The sequence below is a fragment of the Scyliorhinus canicula genome, chromosome 12 (genome assembly GCF_902713615.1).
Source record: "Scyliorhinus canicula chromosome 12, sScyCan1.1, whole genome shotgun sequence".
Taxonomy (NCBI): domain Eukaryota; kingdom Metazoa; phylum Chordata; class Chondrichthyes; order Carcharhiniformes; family Scyliorhinidae; genus Scyliorhinus; species Scyliorhinus canicula.
Window position 1 is genome coordinate 72,381,065 of NC_052157.1, and position 14,349 is coordinate 72,395,413.

Consider the following 14,349-nt stretch of genomic DNA (forward strand, 5'->3'; position numbering starts at 1 on the left):
CAATCTGGTGAACCTCCTCTGAATTGCCTCCAATGCCCCCACATCCTTCCTCAAATAAGGAGACCAAAACTGGAAACAATACTCCAGATGTGGTCTCACACAATTGCAACAATGCTTCTGTAGGTGATTTTCACAGTAACTTCATTGCAGTGTTAATGTAAGCCTACTTGTGACAATAATAAAGATTATTATTATTACTTTTATACTCCAGTCCTTTTGCAATAAATGCTGACATTCCGTTTACCTTTTTAATTACATGCTGAACATTCCGACTTTCAGGGATTCATAAACAAAGACCCCAGATCCCTTTGCCCAGACGCATTTTGAATCTGCTTTCCAATTTGATAATAATTTGACTGACTATTTATTTGGGCCAAAATGGATAACCTCACACTCCTCCACATTAAACTCCATCTGCCAAATCTTGGCCCAATCTCCCAACCTATCTATATCCGTCTGTATAATATGTTTCTCCTCTTCACTGCCTGCTTTCCCACCTATTTTGGTATCATCCAAGGCTCCTTCAATGGCACCTTCCAAACCCGTGACGTCCAAAATCTCGAAGAGCAATGGCAGCCGACGTATGGGAGATCACTGCTTCAAAGATCCCCCCCCCCCATAGTCACTGACGTGAAACTATACAACTCTTTTTCTCATTGTCACTATGAATTCCCTCCCTATCAGCACTATAGATGTACCTACACCACAACAAGAAGGCTGCTCACCACCACCTTCACAAGGGGAAGTTAGAGATGGGCAATAAATACTGGACCAGCCAGCAAGACCCAGAATCTGCGATTGAACTGTGAAAAATTACAGTGCTTAAAACTCTACTGAACATTTTAATGTCTTTCAGGTCTTGTGAATTTTAAATCTCTCCTTTTAGGTTTAATTTGTCAGAAATGGATCAAACCAAGGTAACGAATCTGCTTGTGTCAACATTCCACATTACCCAGGGTTACATTTCATAGAATTGTCACAGCGCAGGAGGCCATTTGGCCCATTGTGTTTGCACCGGCTCTCCAATCGAGCATTGTGACTTTGTGCCATTCGCCTGCCTTTTCCCCCATGCCCCTGAACATTATTGCTATTCAAATAATCATCTAACGTCCTTTGAATACCTGGATTGAGCTATCTCCACACACTTCCTGTCAGTGTGTTCCAGACCCCAACCACTCGCTATGTGTAAAAAGTGTTTCTCACATCACATTTGCTTCTTTTGCAAATCACCGTAAATCTGGGCCCTCTCGTTCTCGATCCTTTTCTGAACGGGAGCAGTTTCTCCTGATCGACTCTGTCCAGCCCCTCATGATATTGAACATCTCTATCGAATCTCCTCTGAGCCTTCCTCTCTCCAAGGAGAACAGTCCCTGCCTCTCCAATCTACCCTCATAAGGGCAGCACGGTAGCATAGTGGTTAGCACTTTGGCTTCACAGCGCCAGGGTCCCAGGTTCAATTCCCCGCTGGGTCATTGTCTGTGCGGAGTCTGCACGTTCTCCCCGTGTCTGTGTGGGTTTTCTCCGGGTGCTCTGGTTTCCTCCCACAGTCCAAAGACATGCAGGTTAGGTGGATTGGTCATGATAAATTGCCCTTGGTGTCCAAAAAGGTTAGATGGGGTTATTGGGTTACGGGGATAGGGTGGAAGTGAGGGCGTAAGTGGGTCAGTACAGACACAATGGGCTGAATGGCCTCCTTCTGCACTGTATGTTCTATGTTCTAAACCTCTTCTACACTCTTTGTAATGTCTTCACATCCTTCCTATAGTGTGGTGCTCTGAATTGTACACAATATTCCAGCTAAGGGAGGTCTAGCTAGTGTCTCGTATAAATTCAGCATTACCTCTTTGCTCTTCTACTCTATGCCCCTGTTAATGATGCTCAGAATACAATCTACTTTATTAACTGATCTCTCCCCCTGTCCAGCCTCCTTCAATGACCTCTACATATAAACACCCAGGTCCCTCTGCTCCTGCACCCTTTAAGAATTTTGCCCCTTATTTTATTTCTGTTTTTTTATGAATTTGATCTTGTAGCCATTGAACAGTCATTGGAAACAATACTTCCTTTAATTTCCCCAGAATTCTTTCCCTCACTTCATACACCAAGAGTTGCACAGCGTATTTATATCACCTGGGACAGGGCGCATCAGGAGCAGCTGTTCCCCTTAGTTGAAGGGTCAGTTACGAGGGGACACAAGTTCAAGGTGAGGGACAGGAGGTTTAGGGGGTATTTGCGGAAACCTTTTTTACCCAGAGGGTGGTGACGATCTGGAACGCGCTGCCTGGGGGAGTAGTAGAGGTGGGTTGCCTCACATCCTTTAAAAATTTCCTGGATGAGTACTTGGCACGTCATAACAATCAAGGCTAAGGGCCAAGTCCTGGCAAATGGGTTTAGGTAGGCAGGTCAGGTGTCTTTCATGTGTCAGTGCAGAATTGATGGGCCGAAAGGCCTCTCCTGCACTGTATTACTCTGTGATTCTGGTGTTTTACAAGTCCATTGCCTGAGAAATATCAACCCTGCCTCAAATAATCTGATAAAGAGGATAGATACCCAACATCTTGCTCAAAGTTCCAGGTTGTAAGGAGCATCCAGAAAGGGAATGAGAGAGCTTCAGAGATTCAGGAGGGAATTCCAGAGCTCAGGGCCCAGGGCAACTGAAGGCACGCCCACCAATGGCAGAGCGACGAAAATCGGTCGATGTACAGGAGGCCAGAACTGGGAGAGTGCCGGGATCTCGGAAAGTCGAAGAGCTGGGTGAAAGTAACAGACACAGGGAGAGGTGAGGAGGCCATGGAAGGAGCCAAACTCAAGGATGGGAATTTTGAAATGGAACTGTTGCCAGACCAGAAGTCATTTTAGGTCAGCGAGCACAGTGGCCGGGGAAGGGGTAAATGGTATTTGGTTCCAGTTAGGAGAAGGAGCAGCAGAATTTTGGAACAGCTGTGTTTGTGAAAGGTGGGAGATTGGCCAGAAGGAATAGACAAGTCTGAGAGGAAACAAGACAACGGAGGCCTGCCCCATGGGTTGAGTAAGGGGAACGTACTCTGCCCATTAACGTTATGGCCTCCCATGATGCTTTCCAGCTCGCTGTTGAGAACATAGTTCCTCAGTCTTTCCGCCTGCATCTGGAATTCTCGGTCCAACTTCCCCTCCAGAACCTCGTCCATTCTCGTTCCGTCAGCCTCTGGGCACGGGTGGGAGAATTCAAAACACTTCTGTCTGTGAAATAGATTCTTGAGGCAGCGACTGACGGAACAGCCATCGGTATCTACAAAACACAAGCAGAGATCTGGTCTGTAATTCAGAGGCCTAATCAAGTTCCGAATAGCCCACTCCTGTTCCCCCCCCCCCCCCCCCCCCCACCAACCCCCCCCCCCCCCCCCCCCCCCCCCCCGGCCCCCCTCTGCTGGGCAGAGGGAACACAGGGAAGTGGCGTGCAGAGGGGGGAGCCGACGGTGCGTTGGCCCCGGGCATCCATTGGATGGGGGCATTCAATCAGAGAAGGAAATAAGATAGTAATTTTAAAATTTCAGCGGTGATAAATCAATTTTTGGAGGCTCACCGCACTGCAGAGGCAGTTGTTAGCCCTTTATTCCTTGAAGATGAACAAGAAGGAGAAAAATTAAAAAAGGAATGTTCAGACTTTGCAAATTATTATGACAATGATGTGGTTGCAATTCAGTTATATGACGAAATTATTGATTTTGTGATTCCTTCGAGCTGGAGGGAATAGAGTTCCCCCTGATCCTAAAGATGCTCTGGAATCTTTACTGCAGTATGGGAGGGATGTCTTTCCGACGCTGTGTGTTTCATACAGATTACTGCTTACAATCGCATTTTCAGTCGCAAGCTGTGAAAGGTCATTTTCAAAACTGAAATTAATAAAAACATATCTGAGGTCTTCTATGTCACAGGAGCGACTGACCAACCTGGCTTTAATAAGCATTGAAAAAGAATTTCTCACAGCTGATGTAAAAAGTGAAGTAGTTCAGGTGTTTTGAGACAGGAGGTATCATTTGGGGAAAATAACTTAATAAATCTGATTGATTTATATTAAAATCGAATAAATTCATGTTTCATCTGTGTTTATATATTCAAAATGTTTTCCTTTCTCATAATATTTCTCAGTATATTAGGCCTTATACTTGAGTCTTTGGGGCATACAATCAAGATTTGCCCCGGGCATCACCAGACCTCTGCACGCCACTGACTCAGGGTCACAGTCTCAGGGTAAGGGTAGCTATTTAGGACAGAGGTGAGGTCACATTTCTGCACTCAGGTGGTGAATCTTCATCATTCTCCAGCCCACAGGGACAGTGCTCAGTCACCGGGTATATTGAATCCAAAGCACGAATGAAAGTGAGGGGGTATGGGGTTAGCACTGGGAGATAAAGTTGAGGTAGCAGAACAGCCATTACTTTAATGAATGATGCACGGTCTATTCCAGCTCCTCTGTAACAGGTTACGATCCCAGACCAGACCCAAACAATGTCTGATGTGACGATTGGAAGATTTTGGAAAATTGGATTATAAATGCAGTGGGCAATTTAAGAGTTCAAAACCTGGGGTTAGTGGAGTTTAACTGGGGAAGTCCCTAAAGAGTGAAGAATTTGTAGCCTGCAGAGATACTGAGCTGAATTCTGTTTCAGTGGCTAAGTGCTATCTGAAACGGAGAATTCGCGGGTGTTTCTAATACCAAAATCGGCGCCGAGCACGCACCAATTCCGGGACCGGTAAGGGGCTAGCAGCGGCGCTGGGTGAAACACCTGGCTCCCTCACAAAGAACGGCCAGAGAATAGCCGGGTCCCTGGCTACGCATGTGCACAGCGACAACCTGTAGCAGTCGCGCCGTAAAACATGGCGGCGGCCATGCGCAGACCTGACCTGCCAAATTCGACCCCACAGGCCACCCCCTGGCCACCCCCACCAGTCCCCCCAGCCCTCGCGGAAGCCCCCCCCCCCCCCCCCCCAGCCAGTGGAACGGATCCCGGCTAAGCGTGGCAATGCTGGACACAGTTGCCAAGCCAGGTTCCCGACCACTCAGGTCACATGTCAACTTTGCGGTTGGGAATCAGCCCATCCAGGTTGGAGCATCGCGGGAGGGCCTTCCGATGGCGTGCCAACGCCGTTTCAACGGCATGCGGTGTGCGACACGATGATGCCATTTCAGAGGGGGCGGAGACTCGAAAACTGGCGTCAAATTGGCGGCACGCCCAATTTGGCCGTCGGAAGGGATTCTCCACTCGATCGCCGATTACAATATCGACGTTGGGCAACGGAGAATCCCGCATGATGAGACCATCAATTCACGCGACACGTGGTTAGAAGCGAACAGTGGTTTTAATCTTCTTACAAGAAAGACACATACCCATTTTGAAAGCATTAGAAGTTTAGTGTTTAGGCAGAAAACTGAAAGGAAGTGAACTCCGACCTGGCAACCCTTGTGTGATCACAAGAGAGGTGATTTTCTTTCCCAGTTAGACAGCTTAAAAAGTGTTAACATTTTAAAAGAGCAGCCTTGTCTGGAGACGAGGAAAAGGCTGAAACAACTGGGTTGCAGCAGCCATTTGAAGACGTTTAGAGTCTGAAGGACATTTAGATGGAGTCCCAAGATCCAGGATCTGTTTTGGAATACATGTATCACTTTAGGCCTTGCTTGTTTAAGCTGGATTGAGAACTGTATGTTTATCTTCTTGTTGGGAAATGGAATAAAAGTGTTAAGCTGTTCATCTCGGGTTTGTGATTCATAATAAAATTTTGTTTTAAAAATATCCAAGTCCTATTTCTTCCTGCAATCATTCCTGGAGCGAATCATTCTTTCTGCACCAATTTGAGATGTCCGTCCCGTATCCTAGCCACTGTTGGGGCTTGGTTGGGGACGGTAATACTAGGCCAATTTGAGGCCCCCAAACAAACAATCCCCGACCTCCCTCCTCTGCCTTAATCCCAAAATGGGAGAATCTCCAGCACCTTGGCAGTGCCAACCTGGAACCCTGGCAGTGTCCATGCAGACTAGCAGTGCCACCTGTGCACCTTGGCAGTGCCAGGCTGGCATCCAAATGGAACGGCCAGGGTGCCAGGCTGGCGCTGCTAGGTACCCAGGTGGCAGCAGCAGTCTCAGGGGACCACCCTGCTCAAAGGGCATGCAGCCGGGGGCCTCCGATCCCCTGGGAGACCCCCACGAGTGTTGTTCCGTCTGGTCCCAGTTTGTAAGCACCAATGTTTTTTTTTTCAAAAAATATGCTTTATTCATAAAATTTGTCATAAACTTTGCAGAACATTTCAAATTGTCTTGACTGTACATTTCCATCTGAGTTACATTCATTTGTCTTTCTTCAATTCAATTGGGATAACGTTACACACGTATCCTACTTTAAGTTACAGTTCCTTCTTAAATATTTACATTGCTTTGTTTCTTTCATACATTGTGGTATTGAAGACCCGGACCGAGGGGTTTTACACTGTTACCAACCCCTCGGTGTACATTTGCTGGTAAGACCTTACACAGTGGTCTTTCCCCATTGCACCTTGGCGGCAGCTGCCCCAAGCTTGAGTGTGTCCCTCAGCACGAAGTCCTGGACCTTGGAATGTGCCAGTCTGCAACACTCGGTCGAGGACAATTCTTTGCACTGGAAGATCAGCAAGTTTCGGGCAGACCAAAGAGCGTCTTTCACCGAGTTGATGACCTTCCAGCAGCAGTTGATATTTGTCTCAGTGTGTGTCCCTGGAAACAGTCCGTAGAGCACAGAGTCCTGTGTTACTGAGCTGCTCGGGATGAACCTTGACAGATACCACTGCATCTTTCTCCAGACCTTCTTTGCAAAGGCACATTCCACAAGGAGGTGTGTGACTGTCTCATCTCCCCCACAGCCACTCCGAGGGCAGCGTGCATTGATGCTGAGCCTTCGGGTGTGCATGAAGGATCTGACAGGGAGGGCCCTTCTCACCACCAGCCAAGCGAGGTCTTGGTGCTTGTTTGAAAGTTCTGGTGATGAGGCGTTCTGCCAGATGACTCTGACAGTCTGCTCAGGGAACCATCCAACGTCCTCCACAGTCTCCTTTTCCCTGAGAGCCTCGAGGACATTATGTGCTGACCACTGCTTCATTGCTTTGTGGTCAAAGGTGTTTTTCTTCAAAAACTTTTCCACGAAGGACAGGTGGTACGGCACGGTCCAACAGCTTGGCGCGTTCCGCGGCAATGAGGCCAGGCCCATCCTTCGTAACACCGGGGACAGGTAGAACCTCAGTATGTAGTGACACTTGGTGTTTGCATACCCGGGGTCTACGCACAGCTTGATGCAGCTGCACACAAAGGTGGCCATCAGGATGAGGGCGACGTTGGGTACATTCCTCCCTCCTTTATCTAGAGGCTTGTACATTATGTCTCTTCGGACCCGGTCCATCTTGGATCTCCAAATGAATTTGAAGATGGCCCGGGTGACTGCTGCGGCGTAGGTCCAAGTGATGGGCCAGACCTGCGCCACGTACAGTAACACCGAGAGTACCTCACACCTGATGACCAGGGTTTTGCCCGCAATGGAGAGGGAGCGTTGCTCCCACCAGCCCAGTTTCTGTTTTACTTTAGCAATGCGCTCCTCCCAGTTTTTGGTGCACGCCCCAGCCGCTCCGAACCATATCCCCAGCACCTTCAGGTAATCTGACCTGACCGTGAAGGGGACAAAGGACCGGTCGGCCCAGTTTCCAAAGAACATGGCCTCGCTCTTGCCGCGGTTTACCTTGGCTCCTGAGGCCAGTTCAAACTGGTCGCAGGTGTCCAAGAGCCTGCGTATAGACGCGGGATCCGAGCAGAAGATGGCGACGTCGTCCATGTACAGGGAGGCTTTGACTTGCACGCCTCCGCTGCCTGGGATCATCACCCCTCTCATACCCGGATCCTTCCTGATGGACTCAGCAAAAGGTTCTATGCAGCATACAAACAGGGCCGAGGAGAGAGGGCAGCCCTGCCTGACTCCAGATTTGATCTGGAACTTTTCTGATTCCCACCCATTGATTGAGACTGCGCTATGGATGTTTGTGTAGAGCAGTTTGATCCAATTGCAAATTCCCTCCCCAAACCCCATTTTGGAGAGCACATCCATCATGTAGGTGTGCGATATTCTGTCAAAGGCCTTCTCCTGGTCAAGGCTGATGAGGCAGGTGTCCACCCTCCTTTCCTGCACGTAGGCGATCGTATCCCTGAGCAGCGCGAGGCTGTCAGAGATCTTCCTGCCGGGTACAGCACAGGTCTGGTCGGGGTGGATCACCGACTCCAGAGCAGACCCGATTGGCGCTGACTTTGGCTAAGATTTTGTAATCCACATTTAACAGTGAAATGGGTCGCCAATTTCGAATTTCTTCCCTTTCCCCCTTCTGCTTGTAGATGAGGGTGATGATGCCTTTCCTCATGGATTCTGACATGCTGCCTTCCAGAAGCATACTCTCGTACGCTTCCAATAGGTCAGGGCCCATCCAGTCCCACAGAGCCAAATACAACTCAGCCGGTAAGCCGTCACTTCCGGGAGTTTTACTCGTCTCAAAGGACTTGACGGCCTTTGTCAGGTCGTCCAGAGTTAATAGTTTGTCCAGGTTTTCCCCCTCATTGTCGTCCAAGACCTCCGTGATAGACGACAGGAAGGTCTGGGTAACAGTACTGTCTGTTGGCTTCAGATCATACAGTCTGGCATAAAAGGATTGGCTGATCCTCAGGATGTCAGGCTGCGATGTCTTTACAGAGCCATCTTCTTCCTTCAGGCTGCTGATCACAGAGGTGTCCCTGTGTACCTTCTGGAAGAAGAAGCGTGAGCACTTTTCATCCTGCTCCACGGAACGGACTCTGGACCGGAAGATAACCTTGGAGGCCTCCGAGGTGTAGAGCGAGGCTTGCTGGCCCTTCACCTCTTGGAGATCCTCCTTGACATCAACCCCCATCGACTGCAGCTGGAGTAAATTTTGCATGCTTTTCTGGAGCCTGGACATGATCCCTCGTCTCTCTCTCACCTTTTGAACGCCTTTGAGGATGAAGAACCTTTTGATGTTCCCCTTGATTGCTTCCCACCAGAGATGTGGAGACTCAAAGAGGGGTTTCACGGTTCTCCAACCTTTGTAATCCCTTTTGAGTTCCTGGAGGTTCTCTGGGGTCAACAGTTTTACATTTAACTTCCATGTCCCCCTGCCCACCCCCTGGTTTTCCTGCAGGTGGCAGTCAGCCAGTAGGAGGCAGTGGTCAGAGAAGAACACCGGCTTGACGTTGGTGGGCCTGACCGTGAAAGCACGGGACACAAAAAAGAAATCTATTCTGGAATGGACGGACCCATCTGGCCGTGACCATGTGTATCTACGCTGCGCTCCGTCTGCAGGGTTGCTGAAGACGTCGAGCAGCTTGGCGTCTTTTACCGTTTTCATCAGGAGTCTGGACGTAGCGTCTAGTTTGCTGTCAGCTCTGCCGGATCGTCCAGCCGCATCGATGATGCAGTTGAAGTCACCGCCCAGGATGACCGGCTTGGAGGTGGCCAACAGCAGTGGTAGTTGCTGAAGGACAGCCATCCGCTCAGTTTTTACGGCCGGGGCATACACGTTAATAAGTCTGATAGGGGTGTTTTTGTATTTGACGTCTGCTACGAGGAGGCGTCCACCCACCACCTCCTTAACGTCAGAGATGGTGAAATTGCCTCCCCGTAGCAGAATACCCAGGCCGGAGGAACGACAGTCATTTCCTCCAGACCAGATGGATGGCCCGTGGGACCACCACCTCGACCATCGCCTGTAGTTGCTGAGGTGTGGAATCCCACACTCCTGCAGGAACAGTAGGTCGGCTCTCACATTTTCTAAGTAGCCGAGTGTGGCTACACACCGCAAAGTGTCTTTAATACTTCGCACGTTAACAGATGCAATTTTAAAACCCATTTTAAAAAGAGTAGATTTACCAGTCTCAGATTCCAGAGTCTATGGCAGTTGGTTTTTCCAGCTGTTCATAGTTTCCCAGCATGCCGGTGGTGTTCTCAAAATGTTTTACAGTTGCAGGGTTAAGGAAGCTGCCATTGTCCTCAGTGTGGCCTTGAGCAGGCTGGTTCCCATTGTCCAGAGGTTGGTGCTCTGGGCGGGTTTTGTTTTCGTTCCTGTCTGTGATCTGGGGGTTCTGTGCATCCCTTTCCACATTGGTGCTTTGCCTCTTTAATTGAGGTCTATTCTTAGATTGCTCGCCTTCATCGCAGGAGTTGTCGGCGCTGTTGAGTTGCCGCTTTTTACCATTCCCCGTCGGGGGTTTCTTTGTTTCATTTTTCAGTTTCCTCTTTCCTTTTTTTGTGCTCGCCATTTCCCAGCGCTCTTCAATCTTTGTTCCATCCTCGGCTGTCGCGTGTTCCTCGCCAGATGGGAGTGGGGTTGTTTTGTCAGGCTGTGCTGGGGCCTCCACATTCTGTTGAGGGCCTTTCTGTAGAATTTCAGCATTCTGTGGTGTGGTGTCTTTGTCGATGGAGGGTGCCTGAACCTCCTCTGTGGTTGCCTTTTTGACTCCACCGCTGATGATTTGCGCATAGGTTGCCCCACGTTTTGGGCAGGCCCTGTAAAGATGGCCGGCCTCCCCACACAGGTTGCAGTACTTGTCTTCCTTACAGTCCTTTGTCATGTGCCCCTCCTGCTTGCAGTTTTTGCAGAAGGTGACGTTGCAGTTGGCGGCCATGTGTCGCGTTTTGCCACAGGTGTGACATACTCGTGGCTGCCCCCCGTAGTAGAGGAAGCCTCGATTTCCTCCAATGGCGAAACTGGAGGGTGGATGCAAGATGGTTCCATTGCCGTCCGTTCTCAGGGTTACCTTGACCTGGTGCTCGCCTGTCCAGATGCCAAAGGTGTCCTTTAGTTTCACGCTGTCACTTTTCAAGTCGACGTACCTGGCGAGGAACGTAAGCACATCAGACACGGGGACGTGGAGGTTGAACATGTGCAGCGTAACAACCCGGTTTCTCTGTGACGGTAGCGTGAACAGAGGCTCCGCAGTCAGGATAGACAGGGGGCTCTGGTTGCCTTTTTCTTTAAACACATCCAAGAACTTGATGCAAGCAACAACATTCCTGAAGGTGGCATCGAAATAACCGTTGTTTGGGGAATTTTGCAAGCAGATGACATCTGTTGCTTGAAACCCGCAGCAGTCGAGCAGTACCCGCTTCACGAAGAAGTTTCGATCCACAGGCGACTTCCCTTCCGACTTCCTCCCTGTGACTCGGACAGTGTTTCGTACTCCCAATGTTCACCCGAGGTCTCTGAAGTGAAGGGGTTAAATTCTAAAGTCTCAGGTACCTTGGGGATCCGCACATTAGAGTGAGACTTACTGTCTCGCTCAAAAAGGCAGGTTTGCTAAAAACTGATCTCACCCATTGTGGGCGGAGTCTCCCGGCATTCAACAGCCATGCAGCGCTGCGGGAAGCTGCTTTTCCAGCGCAACGTGGCCATCGGATCATGCCCTATGACCTCTCAAATTAGAATGCCCCACAAGAGGAAGCATCGCTCCACGTCTACTTTATCCATAGCTTTTATCATCTTACATACCTCAATTTGAACTCCCCTTATTCTTCTAAGGTTGAAAGAGTATCGGCCTAAACTGCTCAATATCTCCACATAAAATAAACCCTCATCTCTGGAAACAATTTGCATTTGGATGGCGGAAAAGCAAAGCCTCTGGGTGACGAGGTAGCGTAAATTTGAATCAGATTTTTTTCATTTACTCGGCCACTGGTGTCGGAAACATTTCAGCCTGATGTCAGTGAAAAGGGTCGCATTTCTGATTTAAAAGCCCCACTCCAGAAACATGAATGTTAATTCCAGGCTGACATAATCTGGGCCAGTATTGAAGGAGCACAGCAAAGTCGCAGGGTCAGTACTGAGGACGAACTGCACTGTCAGAGGGTCAGTACTGAGGGAGTACTGCACTGTCAGAGGGTCAGTACTGAGGGAGTGCTGCACTGTCAGAGGGTCAGTACTGAGGGAGTGCTGCACTGTCAGCAGGTCAGTACTGAGGGAGCGCTGCACTGTCAGAGGGTCAGTACTGAGGGAGTGCTGCACTGTCAGAGGGTCAGTACTGAGGGAGTGCTGCACTGTTAAAGGGTCAGTACTGAGGGAGTACTGCAGTGTCAGAGGGTCAGTACTGAGGGAGTGCTGCACTGTCAGAGGATCAGTACTGAGGGAGTGCTGCATTGTCAGAGGATCAGTACTGAGGGAGCATCACACTGTCCGAGGGTCAGAGGGAGTGCTGTACTGTCAGAGGGTCAGTACTGAGGGAGCGCTGCACTGTCAGAGGGTCAGTACTGAGGGAGTGCTGCACTGTCCGAGGGTCACTACTGAGGGAGTACTGCACTGTCAGAGGGTCAGTACTGAGGGAGTGCTGCACTGTCACGGAGTCAGTACTGATGGAATGCTGCACTGCCAGAGGGTCAGTACTGAGGAGTGCTGCACTGTCAGAGGATCAGTACTGAGGGAGTGCTGAACTATCAGAAGTTAAGTACTGAGGGAGTACTGCACTGTTAAAGGGTCTTTACTGAGGGAGTGCTGCACCGTCAGAGGGTCAATACTGAGACAGTGCTGAACTGTCAGAGGGTCAGTACTGAGGTTGCACCTCCACACTGTCAGAGGGTCAGTACTGAGGGAGTGCTGCACTGTCAGAGGGTCAGTACTGAGGGAGTGCTGCACTGTCAGAGGGTCAGTACTGAGGGAGTGCTGCACTGTCAGAGGATCAGTACTGAGGGAGTGCTGCACTGTCAGAGGATCAGTACTGAGGGAGTGCTGCACTATCAGAAGTTAAGTACTGAGGGAGTACTGCACTGTTAAAGGGTCTTTACTGAGGGAGTGCTGCACTGTCAGAGGGTCAATACTGAGACAGTGCTGAACTGTCAGAGGGTCAGTACTGAGGTCGCACCTCCACACTGTCAGAGGGTCAGTACTGAGGGAGTGCTGCACTGTCAGAGGGTCAGTACTGAGGGAGTGCTGCACTATCAGAGGGTCAGTACTGAGGGAGTGCTGCACTGTCAGAGGGTCAGTACTGAGGGAGTGCTGCACTGTCAGAGGGTCAGTACTGAGGTAGTGCCTCCACCTGTCAGAAGGTCAGTACTGAGGAAGTGCCTCCAGACTATCAGAGGGCCAGTACTGAGGAAGTGCTACACTGTCAGAGGAGCCAACCTTTTGGGTGAGACAATAAAGCTGATGCCCGTTTTCCCTGTCTGATGGACATAATTGATTTACTGGACTCAATCTCCAGGGAGAGCAGGGGGTGTTCACCCTTGATAGATTTTTTTAATTGTTTGCTGTCTTTAAGATATTAACTGAGTATATGGGTAGGGAATAGAATGATTTTTAAAGAAAATACCTAGTCTGTAAAAATATAGGGCGCGATGCTCCGCAAATGCGGAGAGTCGTAAAGGCTGCCGTGAAACTGGCCATGTTTCACGGCAGCCTCCGCGCCCCCTCCCGGAACCCGATTCTCCCCCCCGGTCGGGGCTAGCAGCGCAGCCCCATGAAGAACGGCATCGCAGGCTTAGCGAACGTCGCTAAGCCCAGCCGGCAAGAGTAACGGCGGCTGACGCGCACAATGACGTCAGCCGCGCATGCGCAGATTGGACGTTTCCAACCCGCGCATGCGCGGATGACGTCATTGCGCATATGCGTCAAACCCGTGCATGCGCGGTCCGTCATGCCCCTCAGCCGCCCCGCGGACTGATCCTGCTGGGCGGCGGAGGGACAAAGTGTGCACGGGTATCGGACCCGCTGCCCGCGATCGGTGGGCACCGATTGCGGGCCCATGCCACCCTTGGCACGGCCGTGATGCGGCTGTGCCAATCGGTGCCATGGTTGTTCTGAACGGCACTTTGCGGCCATTTTCACGAACGGTGAGAGCAGGTGTGATTGCGCTCGTGAAAACGGCCGTAAAGGCCTGGGAACTCGGTCCATCGGCCTGGGGAGAATCGCTGTTCGCCTTAAAAAACGGCGAGCAGCAATTCGTGTCGTGGGGCGGCCGTGGGGGGGGGGGGGGGGGGGGGGGGGGGGGGGAGGGGGGGGGAGAATAGCGGGAGGTCGGGAAAAATGTCGGGAAGGCCCTCCCGCTATTCTCCGACCCGTCGTGGGCAGCGGAGAATTGCGCCCATAGTCACTGTTCTTGATAATGAATAAACTGTTGAACTTAAGGTCATGTCTGCAAGATACAGACATTATTTCAATGTTCTATGTAAACGCTACCTAAAGAAACGTAATATGAATAAGCTATTGTATTGAAAAGACATTTAACAGCAAGTGACAAGCAAGTGACGATCGTGAGGTTGATGGCTAGCCATGACACAAAGAATTGTGAGAAAGTGCAAAAGACTCTAG

At 50.2% G+C, this 14,349-nt stretch overlaps 1 protein-coding gene across 1 annotated transcript in view; it reads right to left on the reverse strand.

Annotated features, from left to right (window-relative positions):
- Positions 1-14,349, reverse strand: part of LOC119974282 (guanylate-binding protein 1-like) — an 84,004-nt gene that overhangs the window by 38,628 nt on the left and 31,027 nt on the right. Inside the window, exon 4 of the mRNA XM_038813054.1 lies at positions 3,044-3,268. Within this exon, the coding sequence (XP_038668982.1) occupies positions 3,044-3,268 (225 nt within the window). The remainder of the gene's footprint in view (positions 1-3,043; positions 3,269-14,349) is intronic.